Source organism: Serinus canaria, chromosome 10 (assembly GCF_022539315.1).
Source record: "Serinus canaria isolate serCan28SL12 chromosome 10, serCan2020, whole genome shotgun sequence".
In the NCBI taxonomy this organism is placed as follows: Eukaryota; Metazoa; Chordata; class Aves; order Passeriformes; family Fringillidae; genus Serinus; species Serinus canaria.
Window position 1 is genome coordinate 318257 of NC_066324.1, and position 14691 is coordinate 332947.

General features: G+C 42.0%; 1 protein-coding gene across 2 annotated transcripts; it reads left to right on the forward strand.

The window, feature by feature from the left end:
* The first annotated feature begins 26 nt into the window (after nt 1-26).
* Nucleotides 27-12844, forward strand: GPN1 (GPN-loop GTPase 1). Of its 2 annotated transcripts, XM_009099885.4 has the most exons (15): nt 27-210; nt 321-414; nt 1140-1179; nt 2311-2377; nt 3100-3137; nt 3660-3738; nt 3839-3933; nt 5580-5625; nt 7558-7704; nt 9713-9795; nt 10280-10319; nt 11031-11121; nt 11570-11680; nt 12274-12383; nt 12485-12844. In XM_009099885.4, exons 1-14 carry the CDS (start codon nt 118-120, stop codon nt 12363-12365), a joined length of 1116 nt encoding a protein of 371 aa, XP_009098133.1. In that variant the 5' UTR covers nt 27-117; the 3' UTR covers nt 12366-12383; nt 12485-12844. The 2 variants fall into 2 exon arrangements, with proteins under 2 accessions (XP_009098133.1, XP_050834523.1); XM_050978566.1 differs by having other exon boundaries at nt 12274-12844.
* The last annotated feature ends 1847 nt before the right edge of the window (nt 12845-14691 follow it).

Genomic DNA, 14691 nt, shown 5'->3' on the forward strand with positions numbered 1-14691 from the left:
ACGCTGCGCGGGCCCGCGGAGCGTCCGGGCGGCAGCGGGGCCACAACCGGGTCCGCGTGCGTCACGTCGGGGCCACGGCCGCCCCCCGCCCCGGAAGGACAAGGGGGCTCTGGGAATATGGCAGCGGCGGCGGGAGCCGCGGCGGCGGCTGCTCCGGTGTGTGTGCTTGTGCTGGGCATGGCCGGCTCCGGAAAAACCACCTTCGTGCAGGTGAGAGGCTGCGGGAGTCGCGAGGGGTTGCGGGGAGTTGTCGGCAGTCGCTGGCTATCCCTGGGGCTGCCCGTACCCAGCGGGGCTGACGCCTCCCCGTGTCTCCGCAGCGCCTGGCCGCCCACCTGCACGGGCAGCGCTGCCCTCCGTACGTGATCAACCTGGACCCTGCCGTGCACAGCCTGCCCTTCCCCGCCAACATCGGTGAGCGCTGCGCCCCGCGGGACGGGGGGGTCCGCCGGGAGGGAGCAGGGCCTTCAACAGAGCCCGAGCCGGTTCGCGGAGAGTCTTTCATGTGTTCCGCGGGAGCGAATACGCGAGAGAATACAAGCTGGGCTGCTTATGTTCACTTAAGAGAGCTCAAGTTCTAATAAGAGGGCTTGAGGACTATTTGTTAAAATTATAGGTCTTTTCTCCAAACAGTGGTTAATATGGGTAGTTTTAGAACCAAAGCCATTCTTCCAATGCATTTATACATTTTTTATGACATCTGGTATGATTGGAGGTGTTTGGGTTCTGGAGGCTTTTTTTTAGTAAGTAATGAAAGTATTAGTAGATTTGATCTGGTTCCCTACATACCAATATGCTATCAAGAAAGAGCTTTAAAGCACTTTAAAGACATGAATTTTAGACAAAACATTTTAGCAGTAGAACAGATCTTATGTTTAGCTGTTCCAAAGAGCATACCAGTGCCTAGTTTTGGGACAATCCTGTCTCTTACCCTCTGTAAAAGATGCCAGCCAGCCTTCCCAAAGGATAAGAAAGACAGTGTGGATGCACAAGTTGTTTCGCTGCTGTCAGAGGAATGGCTGGAGTGTCTGTTCCAGTGCTGGATCTCTAGTAACACAGACAGATTGGTAGATGTGCTTTGTTAGCTGATGGTGACCAGCTGGGGGTTGGAAAACTGCTTACATGTCTTTCTCCCCTAGATATCAGGGACACCGTGAAGTATAAAGAGGTCATGAAGCAGTATCCTTTTTTTTATCTGAATAATGATATTTGAAATTTCAAGTTTTTAAAAATAATCTCTTGTGTGAACACTGTGGTAAAGGGGCAGGAAGTGGGGGGGGGTTGCAGTAATGCAGAGTGTTGCATGAAGATCAAGAGGTTTTGACTGTGTATTTCTTGCATGTGATATTAGAAATGTGTGTTCTACAAGATTTGGCACTTAGGTGATTTTCTCCTGTGCTAAAAATGATTTTGCCTAACAGTAAATTTTTACAAGCAATAGGGACTCTGCCTTTTTGTTTTGTTTTATTTTGTTTTTTGATTTTGGGGAAGCCAGCAGCCTTTTCCCCGTGTTTTAACTAGTCTAATTTTATTTGTCATAAACAAATATGGAAATTCCTACTTGCCTGTAGTAGATGGAGAAAACGATTTCTCCATTTGGCCATAATCAAAGCACTGTTGTCTCTCTGAGTCTCAGAGACAGGACAGGGGAGTGTTTGCTCTCACTCACAGTGTTGCTGACTGTAGTGCAGTAACATAATGCTAAAGTGGCTGCACTTCCAGAGGGCTGTGGAGGTCCTTGGTCTCTTATTTAATAGCTTGTGCAGATGGAGACAATACACAGTCGTTGGTTTTGACTTGCGAGTATGACTCTTAAATTTAATATTTTAGACAAGAATAAAGGTGGTGGGGAATAGGATTCTCGATTTTGGCTGTTGTTTGATTTGGGATTACCAGCAGAACATCCTAAATATAAGTTTCAAATTAATATGTAAATGCATTATTTGCTTCACTGCATCTGTTAGCTATTACTGGAGTTTCTATGCCTTGTTAATAAGGGCCTGAGAAGGATGTTTGGATATTGAGAGTAGTGATAGAGAAAACAGTGTGTTATGAGTCAATGCTGGTTCTTGTGCAGTTAAAGCACAAATAGCAAGGAGAAGCCACATAGTCCCTCTTCCTTCTGCCAATTGCACGTGTTTGGGTAAGAGTGTATTTGTTACCCTGCTGAATGACTTATAAACGTGTATTAATCATGTATGGGCTGTTGTCCCTTGATCTCAAGGCATCCAGAGTGCGTCTGTTTTCAGAGTTACACAGAGCCCAGAGGTCATCTTTGTAACCCATCTGCTTTCCTAAATGGAGCATCAGATATGGGCTGGGCCCAAATGGCGGAATAGTGACCTCTCTCAATCTCTTTGCTACAAGATTTGACCAGGTACGAGGTGGTTTCTGTGCGCTGTTCCATGATGTGTGCTGGATACGGGGGTTTTGTGTGTGTCCAGTCTCAGGGGGCACTGTGTTTGGTTAGCCTTCTCATATTTCTGGGGAGTTATTCTCCATACAGAACTATGCTACTACAATGCTGTCAGAGCACATTAGCTTTCATATGAGAGGTTTCAGGCTTTCAGCTTGTTTTGAAGTAAAATGAAGAAGCCACAGGTGCAGAACATCCTTCAGTCTTTGTATGGGACTGTTGTTGCAGTGTGTTTCCTGTAAAATCTTTCGAGTGGATGCTCTGGTTTAGGAGTAGGGAAGCTCACTTCTGGAAATGCCTTGAATTTTCCTGGGGCTGTTTGATAATTGACAGTCCTCCTAAATCATAGCACTAAACCAGTTCTGGGGTGGAAGCTGGTGTCAGTTATTGAGATGATCTCTTCGTGAAGAGGCATGGAACAACTGCCTTTAGTCAGGTACTAATTTCTTTAGCCAGGTACTAGAACGCACACAAAATCAAGATTGTCTTTGACATATGCAGGATCTGAGCATTTTTCACCCCTCCTTATTAAGGCATTTTCACACTCTGAAAAACATAAAGACTTTAACCCATTGATATTCACCTGCAGCTGTGCAAGTTAATGTAGCTTGTGCTATGAAATGAAGATGAAAGTTTCCTGTTGTGAGCCTAAATACAAAATATACTTCTGCTTTTTCAATCAGGTGATGAAGTTTATTGAAAAAAGACAAAATGCATCTAAGTAAGTACATTCTACTGAGTTGTGCTTTTCTAGGATTGTTGTGGGAAAATTGCAAAAATCTAAAAAGCTTCTCTGATTGCTTTCTAGTTGTTTTTTCAGCCTTGTTGTAAATTTTATGTGGCAAAGGGCATGGAATGGATAAACTAGATTTTCTTTACATACATAAAAATAAAGCCTGTTTATCACAGTCCTGCTTTTCTTGTCTTCCATTAGACTATCGTTTTCTCTCACACACTGTTCAAATAGGCAGCAATTAATTCTTTTTTTTAAAGATTTTGCACTACTAACTATCTGGCAAATTGATGCCTTCAACTCATGAGATTACATGCTTCTTAGTTACAAAATTCCCACAGGAGATTTTCAGGCATGCCCGTAAATCTCATTAGTGTTTGGGAGAAGCTTTTCTCATTGGTTATAGAATAATGTCATTTGCTATGGTATGTTGGTAATAATCTAGTCAGAACAGGACCTTGTGCTTAACTAATTTTCCCTTATTGTTGTTTGGGGGTAACTTCTTACCAGGTATGTTATTATTGACACACCAGGGCAAATTGAGGTATTTACTTGGTCAGCATCAGGAACCATCATAACTGAGGCCTTGGTAAGTGCTTTTGACATGACTGGACAGTGAAGCTGTGTGAATGACCTGGCTGTTGAGCACTGAGTTTCTAATCCAACTGTCTCTGACTTGGTGTTCCCAGGCCTCCTCTTTCCCTTCAGTTGTTGTCTATGTGATGGACACATCTCGCAGTACTAACCCTATCACTTTTATGTCCAACATGCTCTATGCCTGCAGGTAAGAAAGGCTATAAAAGCAGCCTATCTGCTTCAATTGCTGTGTCTCTTTAATAGTTACTTTTGAGGGGAATCACGGAATAGTTTGGGTTTAAAGGGACCTTTAAAGGCCATCACCTAGTCCATGCTCTCTTCCATGGGCAGGGACACCTTCCACTAGACCACGCTGGTCCATCCAGCCTGGCCTTGGACACTTCCAGGGATGGGGAACCACAGCTTCCCTGTACAGTGTGCTCCAATATCTCTGTGCTGTCATCATGAAAAATTTTGTCAGCATGTCTCTTTCAGCTTAAAACCATTATCCCTTGTCCTGTCCCTAGAAGACTTGGTCAAAAGTCACTCTCCATTTTTCTTATAAACCTCTTTGTATACTGAAAAGCTGTAGTAATGCTTCCCTGAAGCCTTTCCAGGCTGAACAATCCCAGCTCTCTGGACTGTCTCCATAGGAGAGTCCTCTGATGGTTTACATGGTCTCCTGTGGGCCCGCTGTACTGCTCCACGCCTTTGTACCCTGGTTTCCAGAGCTGGATGCTGTGCCCCAGGTGGGATGAGAACACAGTGAAAGGAGACTCACCTTACTCACCCTGCTGCCCATGCTGCTCTTGGTGGCAGCCCCCGGTGTCTCATATCCACTTCAATTACTGGTTTGGTTATTCTCTTAGTGATTTTCTCATTGAAAAAGCAGAATAAATTGGGTGCCAGTGGACATATGGAGGTCATTGTCTCAAAACTCCCACTGAAAGCATTAAATAATCCGTGAGACCATGGTGTGGTGAACGCTGGTTACAGAAGATTTAACATTGCCTGTTGCTTATAAACACATTTATCTAAGATGTATCAAGATAGTCTAGTTTAAATTTCTTCTTTTAAACACTTAGTTTCTTATTCTGTTTTTTAATGTTATTGATACTTCAGGAGATTTTTCAAGATTTGTTTTGAGTTCAGCATAGCAACGAGATCTTGGTTTATTGTATTCTGTCTCGTACATGAATGTATCTCTTTTCTTTCATGTTAAAACAGGGACTAAATACCTATAGAATGATTAGCATAGCTAGAACTGTCATAATTCATGGTAAATGTTGGTAAAAGGTTTTCAAAAACCCTTGCAATCCTTCTGTCAAGATCAGGAGCTGTATCACTGTAATAGTGTGCAAAATATGTCTTACTGCATGCTGCATTTTCTGACATTAGTTTGAGCAAAAGGTGAACACGTATCCAGTGAAATAAGTGTGTGAGCTCTTGTGTTGACGTACTTTTTCTTTTTAGATGTTCTGTGTTATTTGAATTCATTGCTCAGTTCATGATCTCTTAGAACCTGAGGTCTGAGTCAAATGCAAAATGCAAATGTAATTAAAAACTGGGATCTGAGAGACATAGAAAATGGTGACCAAAATCAACTGTGTGTGCCAGAGATTTTCTGCCCCACAGATGTGTGCTTACATCTTGGGGAAGCATATTTTGTTCAATGATTGTAAGCAGGAGCTGGGTGAAAATTACATTCTGATTTCTGCAGAGGAAAATAATTTTCTTTTGATGTCAAATGTATTCAGTCTTGCATATGTCTTGTCTGCCTTATGCTTAACAAGCTTTCTATTCTAGTGAGTTTTAAATTAATGTTAAACTTTCATTTTTTGTCTCCCTGCCCAGTATCCTGTACAAGACAAAGCTACCTTTCATCGTAGTTATGAACAAAGTAAGTCAAAGCTCTGATTTCCATTTCCTAGTGGGACATTGTTCTGCTCAGCTTCTTTGGTGTGGTGTCTTTGTTTTACCACAATAATAGGTTTTTCTAGAAAAGAGAGACTGGGAGGGGGGGCTGCAGGCTGACAACCAAATCTAAAAGAGGCACAGGTGTAACCAGGGATGGGCAGTTGCACCCAAAACAGGACACCATGACTTTGAAGCACTTTTGGGACCTTAAGCCTGGGCTATAGGGACACTTAACCCTGTAAGGTAAGAGGGAGGATATTTCGGAGTCTGCTCTTACACACCCTCTTTCCACATGGCGTTTGTCTTTGTTACTGTGGCTAATGACCCACAGTGGGAGTGGTGTAACCCCTGCATGTTTTGAGGAAGGAGTCCCAGGTACTGTACCGGGCAAAACTCAGCAGAAGGTGTTTGATCCAGTATTTGCTGGGAGGCAGAAGCTAGTCTAGAGATACACATCCACTGCCATGTAGTGCACTCTCAGTCTTAAAGGAGTGCTTTTGAGTTTAACAGCTGGCTCTTCAAGCATAATCATTTCAGATATTGAAAGGATCCCGTTAGATTTTTGGTGTGAGTGCAGCTGCCCACAGACACCATTTGTATTTGTATCCCCAGCACAGCAGGCTCTCTGCACACACACACACAGCTCCCACAGGCCGTGCCTTTACTGTGCTGTTTTAGTGTTAGTGTCTGCTGTGCCCCAGCTCCACCTGTCTGCCCAGTGACCCAAACTCTGGTTTGGGACCTGCTTACTGAGCAAGGTTTTCTATCTGTTTTCTCTCTAACTCTGACAGTAATTTTAGATAAGCTTCTAAGTTTTCAGGGTTTTTTTCCACAGAAAAAGGCACAAGGTAGGAAAATCATTCTCTCTTAAGAAAATCTTTTGAAAGACTAAAAGTGGGACTTGATCGTTAGGAAAGGTAGGCCTGAGGCTTAGGATTCGTAACTTCAAACTTCATTTTAATTTAATGCTTGCCTTTGCTAAAGAGAAAAGGCAACAGCATTTTAAGAATTTTTAACAAAATGTAAATAAGTTTAGTTTTTTTTAATTGACTCTTGATAAGAATGGAAGAATCATGGGCAACTTATAGATGTGCAGATTTTAGAATTTTAAGATGTGCCAAGGGAGAAAAAAAGCAATTTGTAGAGGTGATTTTATTTTATTTAGAGAATTTTAAGTACTTGGGCTCCAGCCCTTGGTGGATTCAGTTCTGTCTTAAATCTTGCGAGGAATGCTAGGCAATACTTCATCTTTCTCATTCCTATTGGTGCAGGTAAATGAAACACACCAGAGTTTTAGGTACCTCATATTGTGCTGAGGGTGGATATGCCTGTGGTAAGATGTTGATGAAACTTTTGAATAGACTGTTTGCATATGAGTCCATGTAAAATTGTGGAGCCGTCTCTCCTGTTTGTGTCCGTTGTTGTGCACTGAGTTTGGGTTGTAAGCTCCTTGGGTCGGAGCACAGCTGGCGTTTACAGAGACCCCATCCTTGGGCTGCTGCCCAGTGTGGGAGTGGCACCTGCTCCCCCAGCTCCCAGGCAATCAAGGAAGCTTGGGATTTCCGTGGGGGCTGCTCTTGCCTGGCCTCAATCATACAATCTGCTATTTACACTGTAAACTTTATTGTATAGTGTGCAGCGTTTGAATGCTCCTTTGCAGTAAGTCGTAGAAGGCTTTAGATCGGGATTGTTCCCTTAAACAGTCACTGCCTTCTTAAACCTGAGCGGTTGTTTTCCAGATATTCATGTAGTTGATTTGATAAAAACAACTTGCGAAACTTCAGACCAGGGTTGAGTATTTTGAAAAGATTAACATTTTGAAAATAGGCTTAACATGGCTTTTTTTTTTTATTTGTCCACTTAACAGCCTTTGGCTAAGATTATTACTGCTGAGTATTTTCCCTTCTCCTTCCAGACTGACATAATCGACCACAGTTTCGCAGTGGAATGGATGCAGGACTTTGAGACTTTTCAGGATGCCCTGAATCAAGAGACCTCCTATGTCAGTAACCTGACTCGTTCCATGAGTTTAGTGTTGGATGAATTTTACAGTTCACTGAAGGTAAGAATCTTGTTTTTGTTTATTACCTCTCATCAAAGCCTGGAGAAGATAAAACTCAAGAATAAAGTTTTTGATGTAGGGTGGGAGTAGAGTGTAAGGCAGGGCAGACTGTCAAAAGGCAGACTGTTTACTGGTGCTCAGGGAAAGGAAGAGAGGCAGTAGACACAGTGAAATACAGGAAACTCTGTTTAAGCAGAAGAGGAAAAGAATGACTTTGTTTTTACTGATTGAGCACTGGAACAGGCAGTCCAGAGAAATTGTGAAGTGCCCTACCTTTGAGACAGACCAAGTTATGAGGCAACCTCATAACCAAATTCTGCTTTTTGGGCAGAGAAGTTGGACTAGATTATCTCCAGAGGTATCACCCAGTCATACCCATTCTGTCCTTCTGTAAAGGGTCTTTGCGCTGCCCTTTTGAACTGTAGTCTGTTGATGAGCTATGTTGAGGATTTACTAAATTGAACACAGTAACTTCAGTAACTTGTCACGCTGAGTGGCAGCCCTGAATAATTCAATATTGTGATTAATCATGAGAGGAAAGCGAAGATAGGCTGATGAGAGGCAGCATTCATTGTTGCAGCATTTCCTGTCTGAGGTAATTTTCCTTGTTCAGAAAGTGTCTAGTGCAGTTGTGCAATTTAGTACACAGGAAGAATGGAAAGAATCTCAAACCCAAACAAACACCCTCTCCCCCCTGCTCCCCATATTTGCTTGGGAAAGAAGTTGGGGTTTTTTTTCTCACTTAACCAGATTTTGAGAAGACAAAGTTCCAGTTCCTCGGAAAATCCTGTGCATCAGAGGCTGTTACTGTTCCCATGGTCTGTGCAAAAGATTTCAGCTAATTGTGTTTGTCATTAGCTTTTACTGAAGAAAAAGCAAGTTTTCTAGGCTTTATGGGTATTAAAAGAAAGACAATGAAAATAAGTGATTCCATTCACATAGATAATAATAATAATGTAGCCAGATGTAATGTACATGTTCTATGTGGAACAATATACAGAATTTCAGAAAGGACTGTAGTGGTGCCATATACAGAATTAAAGTACTTTGTGTTCCTTATTTGTTAATTAGGTCATATTTCTCTGCATGTCAGAACGCTGGACTGGAGAGCAGGTCATGTGATGATTGCAGCATAGACTGCAGCTTGTACTTCAATGCAGAGAAAGTATAAATATTAACATATGTCAGCATGTAGTAATACTTAAAATCCTTTGGAGAGCTGTCTCACATTTGCTGTATTAATGACCAAATGCAAGGCTGTATTGCAAAAAGTCTTCCATTTGTTAGTGAGTAGTTGAGACTGTCTTGCTTTCAAAAAGTAGAAAGAATTTTTGTTAGAAGATGATCGATTCTGGCTAGTAATAGTGCTAATGAAATGTATTTTTAGGTAATTGATTTAACACAGACAGAGCAAATGGCCACATGTGTAATGATAAACAAGTCCAAGTTAGGAAGGAGATGTGCATGTTGAATATATTGCTGCAGTAACTGCTTGAATTCTCCACCCCACACTTCTGGGGTTGTGCCCAAATGTGATGTGGCTAAATACAAAGTATTATATGTAATTTCAGAGCCAGAAGGTCAGTTGTTAATTTTGTTACTTCTAGTACACTGATACATGCTAACTGCTTATAACCCTAGGTTGGGATTAGATTATTAACGGTAAAAAAGTGACAGAAAGACCTGACTTTCTCTTGAAATACTCAACTTGTCAAAAAAACCAAACCCCCTTCCCCAAAGAAGCACCCCCCGAAAATAGTGCTACAACTCACCAAACAGAAAACCAGGAACACCCAGAAGACAGAGGTAACAAACATGAACAGCAAGTGGACAAAGAGTTGGAAAGCAGGATGGATAGAAGCAAAAGTGGTACTGCACATTCTTGTGGCACTGTCGTGATTAAATGGCTATTGTTGGGTTTAGACTAGTAATCATTTGTTAGTTTTTTTGGGGTTTTTGTTAGAGACTGGTTCAGTTTCTCTGCAGTTGTGTGTGGTTTCTTTTGCAGGTGGTTGGTGTTTCTGCTGTGCTTGGCACAGGACTGGATGAGTTTTTTGTCCAGCTTTCTAAAGCTGTAGATGAATACGAGAGGTAAGGCCATAGTCAGCCCAGTGAACACTTCCTGAAGATACTGATTTGTAACTCCTTTGATTTGAAGGACTCTACACCTTCCTTAGCCAAGGTAGTTTACTGTTTCTGATCAACTTCAAGCATCAGCATAGAAAGTGGCAGTGTAAAGGAACTATTCAGAGGTGAATGTTTGTGTTTGCTGTACAGTGAAAAAGCAAAAGCTATCTGTGCCATTAAATATGTGAAGGAATATTTTTTTCTCTAATTCTTTACAGAGATGAAGGTTTGAACTCTTGCTGTTTCAATGAAGTGTGTTAACTTATTTTACATCCATTGGTTTCAGAATCCAAATCTGGGTAAAAAGTACTGTTAGTCCTTCTGAAATGTATCTCAAACATGAAAGCCTCGAGAACACTTTTTTTGGAGTAGAAGGAAGCCTCTGAGATGATCCTTTTTTAATATAAATCATGTGTTGATTCAGACTGAATGCACTCTGTCTTTTCAGAGAGTATCGTCCAGAATATGAACGCCTGAGAAAAACACTCGTAAGTGGTTTTGGCTGTTGTACGCCTGGACAGAGTATCTTCAGGTCACTTTCATGCACTCAAGTGCCTTTATGCCGAGAGGGTCTAACATTCCATTTACTAGTCATACTCAGCGTAGGAAAACCCCTGTCCTGAAGAAGTCTGCTATCTACTTTTTTTTCCTAGATGTGGTGGAGCATATCTTTACAAGAATAAATATGTTTTATAAAACAATAATATTGTTTACTGCTTTAGTGCTAGTATTTAAGCTAATTGTGGGAAAATGGTTGGGAAATAGTTTTGTGTTCTCCATTTAGAAGGATAGAGAATTCTTGAAAATAAATTCTCAAGTGATTTGTCGAGGCTATCCTTTTATTTCCTGTACCAGTGACGTGTACTGCTTTGACTTAAACAGTAACAGAGACTGATCTGCAGTACCAGAATCAGTAGTTCTGCTCATTTTGAGTCCTGGCTGTCCAAAGGACAGTTCTCTGCAGGCACAGCAGCACTGAGTTTGGCTTCCTGATGTTTCTGAAAATGTTCTAGAAGTCTGCCATACTGAAGGGCACTGTCTGTGTTTGGTCAAAAGTTCTGTGTAACCTTAGTTGTAATGTGATACCTGCTCAGTGACTTGTGCTCTGGCTGGGGGGCAGATGCTGGTTTTGGGTGAGGTTACTTTCCTACTGATATTTTAAATGTTCTCAGAATCCACATGTAACACTTTATCTACAGGAGGAAGCTCAGGAGAAACAAAAGAGAGAGCAGCTGGAACACCTGTGGAAGGACATGGGCAGTGTGTGTGTGCAGGGCAGCACGCTGGCAGGTACCTCACCAGGAAGATCAAGTTCACTGCAGAAGTTTTCTGGAGAGTTTGTGTTGAGAAGTGCTTCTCTGTTCCCACAGCAAAAGTGTGAAAGCAGCTCCATGTTAGAGGAGTGGGGCTTTAGTTCCTGTGGGATTGGCCACACTTAGGTATTCCTCTGTCAGTCACCGTGCAGGAAACCCTGCTGTGCAGCTAAAGCAGCAGACATAGTAAAAGTAATGAGGGACTTTAGAAAAGGTGAAACAGATTAGAATATGGGAGAGCTGTGCTGTTGGCTGCACTGTTCCTTGCAGGTATGTGCTGATGAAGTCTGTCCTGTGTCTTTGTGATCCATCATCCAGAGTAGGTGTGAATTGTTGTGTTTATGTGCAGATAAAAGTTGTCAATGTTAACAATACCTTACCTTTAGCAAGCTGATTTGTGTACAACCATTTCTTTTCCCTTCAAGGACCTGATGATGCTTCTGCAATGGGCCCCTCTGAGCTAATCCTCACACGAGGAACTCTCAATGAAGAGGAAGAAGAGAGGGAGAGTGATACTGATGACATTGACCATGAAGGTAAGGGAATGAGGCCTGAAACTGCCCATCCAGTCAGGAAATGCCCTCTGTATTTCATTACCTGGGTGGACTGTAAAGAGAGCCTAGAAAACAAGCACACAGTCACCTAAATACATGTGTCAGAATCCATAGCAGAAGCCCAGCTGCAATGTTTGGTCAGTGCTATCACTCTTCAGCCTCTGTGAGAGTTCAACTGTAAGGTTTCTATGTAAGTAATTAATAGGTGTATAGCACACATAAACAAGAGAATTCCTTAGGCTTGAGGCACACGATGACCTCTGAACCAGATTGATGCCCAGCTGTTTTATCATCTCTTTCACCTTACTGGTTCTGCCCCTGGCTGTGGCTTTTGCTGTGACTATGGTCTTGGAGCAATCTTTGAAGTTCTTAGAGGGTGATTTTTCTCTTCTATAGCTCACAGACTTAATCTTCATTCTTTTCCTGCTCCATTGGTGTTTCGGATCACTTCTTTCCTTTGCCCTGTAATGTAGTTGAAGATCCAACGGATGTTTTATGTTGTTCTGACTATCCTGACTCTAGCTTTTGTCAGTAACAGAAATAGAATAGTGCTGAACTGTTGTTTCTTCCCCCAGTGACTGAGGAGAGTCATGAAGAACCAGCATTCAGAAACTTCATGCAAGACATGCGAATGAAATGCCAGAGAAAAAGCAACATGAATGAATGAGACCTTCACAAACAGAAGGTTTGGAAGGAACAGCATAAAAAAACTTGCATGGAACCATGCATGAAGACTTTTATTTGTGAACTGCTTCCTCTGATAGATTTTTATTTCTCTTTCTGCAGTAACTGTTGATCATGTGAGTTAAAGATCTTGGAGCCAACTGACTGCACAGTTTGCCATCTGCCACTGTGGCTTCCTGAAGCTGAGGGAATCAGATAGCAGATTTTCCTCCAGATTCTTCAGATCTATCTGTTAGATAGAGCTTAGATGCTGAGTTCCAGCAGCATTAGTATCTGCAGCATTAACTGGTCCCCAGAAATGTGTTCCATTCGCATGTGCAGCCAGGTGTCTGCTGCAGCCAGGGCACAAGTGATGCTGTACTGAACTTTATCAGTCTACTTACTGTTTGATGGTTTGGTTTGTATTAAATATATTTTATGTACTAACAAATATGTGATAATAACAAGGAAATTTCATTTTAAGCACTGTTCTAAAGTGAGATTTTTTTTTCCCTGTGCTTGCAGGGATGTGCAGCAAATGCTTTTTAATTACATTGTACAGACATGGTACAGACACCTCCCAGGAAAATCCTGAGCAAAGAAAGTTCCCAGGAAAGCAATACAAAGTCTCTAGCTTGATTTGGCTGAGAACAGAAATGTGCATGGTTATATACTGGCTGCATCTGTCCCTAGGTTACTTAAAGCAGAGGCATTTCCATAGATGAGTGCTTACCTGGAATACAGACAAGTGCTTAGAGACTGGCTGATACTTACTTTTCATGGTAGGCACTTGCAGTTTAGTAGTCTGGACTCTGAATCTTTGGGGTTTTCTTCTCCACACAAAGGGGTGGCCTCACTGGGTAGGTCTCTGAGTGGAAGTCTGGCACAGGTTAGCTAGCACCAATCCCAAATCGCTAGTGTGGAATACCACTCTGCTTTAATTTATAAATCACTACTTCTCTTAATGGATAAACCCTTTGACTTTACTTCAATTTTACCAAGTTCTGAACTGTGGCCTTCAAGATTTTACAGCACTGTGTCCATGGTGGAATTCTGTGTATGGTCCTGTGGGGATGTTCACAAGGAACCATGCTGACCTAACCTGTGACTGTAGCCCAAGGGGTGACCTCGTCCCAGCACCTCCAGCTGCACTCAGTGAGTCCTGACTGTTCCCATGCTGACCCATAGCAGCTTCCTCTGCCTGCTGCCTTGGGGAGTATCCCTAATGTGCCACAAAGAGAGGAGCTTCTAATGGGCACAGTGTCCTGGGATTCAGGGGAAAAGAAGGGGTTTTCAGTCTTCAGCACCTCACTCTCCATCAGCATTGATAGCAAACAGCTCCAGCCTCAGGAGGACACAGACACATTTTACAGATCTTGGCCTTGCCAAGGGACAGTCTGAGAGGGAGAGGGAAGGAAACAGGTCTGGACAGACAGCCTGCTCCCAGAAAATCATCCTAACCCTTACAGCACTAAATAGAGCTCTAAGAACGTCCCAAAATGTTAATTTCCCTGTAGACTGGGGGCTTAGAGTGGCACTAAGTTGAAGCACAGGCAGGACCTGCCATGAACAGACCATGTAAATATAAGAGATAAGAGCATAAAACATTCCAAAATCTGTCTCCTGGGATATGATCATCTCTGGGTTTTTTTAGTATTGTCAATTTTAAATTTTCTTCCCAGGTTTTTTGTCTTTCCCTTGGATTCTTTTAACTCTTGTTTCAGTTTGTCATTTTGGTATCGTAGAGACAATTTTACAATACCAATTCAATTTCTTTCCTTTATTTAATTTCTCAAATTACCATTTTATCATCTGTTCCCTTCATTGCCATGCAGACTTTCATCATAGTGCCAATGCAATACTTTCTCCCTTTTTATCTTTCAGCAATCCCCATTTTTCATCTATTTTCTCCTACATTTTTTCCCACTTGTACCAGTTATCTACTGGCCAAGGATCATCAGTTTCAATATGAAAACCATGCCTTTGCAGGTAATCTGATAAGCCTTTTGTCTGTTTCTCTAAATTGTTTGCCATCTTGTCTTCAACTATGCCAAAAATGTCATGAAACAAGTGGGAGCTTCAGGCAAGTCCTGTCTTAGCCTCAGATTTTTGGCAACTGCTTAAATTTAAGAAAGGACTCTGGCCTGTAAGTTCTAAGGATGGCAAACCAGGTCAATTTACAAAATCAGTTACTGAACAGACAGGGGATAACAGACAAAAGGCCTTTACTACACAGTATAAACAAGGAATAACTACTAGTAGATTACATAAAAGTGCATATCAAGATGCCTATTTTAAAGCTAGCAAAAGAAAAAGAGTGATTAGGAGTC

Coding starts and splice junctions, on each gene's coding strand:
- GPN1 (XM_050978566.1), top strand. CDS start 118: ATGGCAGCGGCGGCGGGAGCCGCGGCGGCGGCTGCTCCGGTGTGTGTG. Junction 2,378..3,099: donor TTGCTACAAGATTTGACCAG/GTACGAGGTGGT, acceptor TTTTTCAATCAG/GTGATGAAGTTTATTGAAAA. Junction 11,122..11,569: donor GCAGGGCAGCACGCTGGCAG/GTACCTCACCAG, acceptor TTTCCCTTCAAG/GACCTGATGATGCTTCTGCA.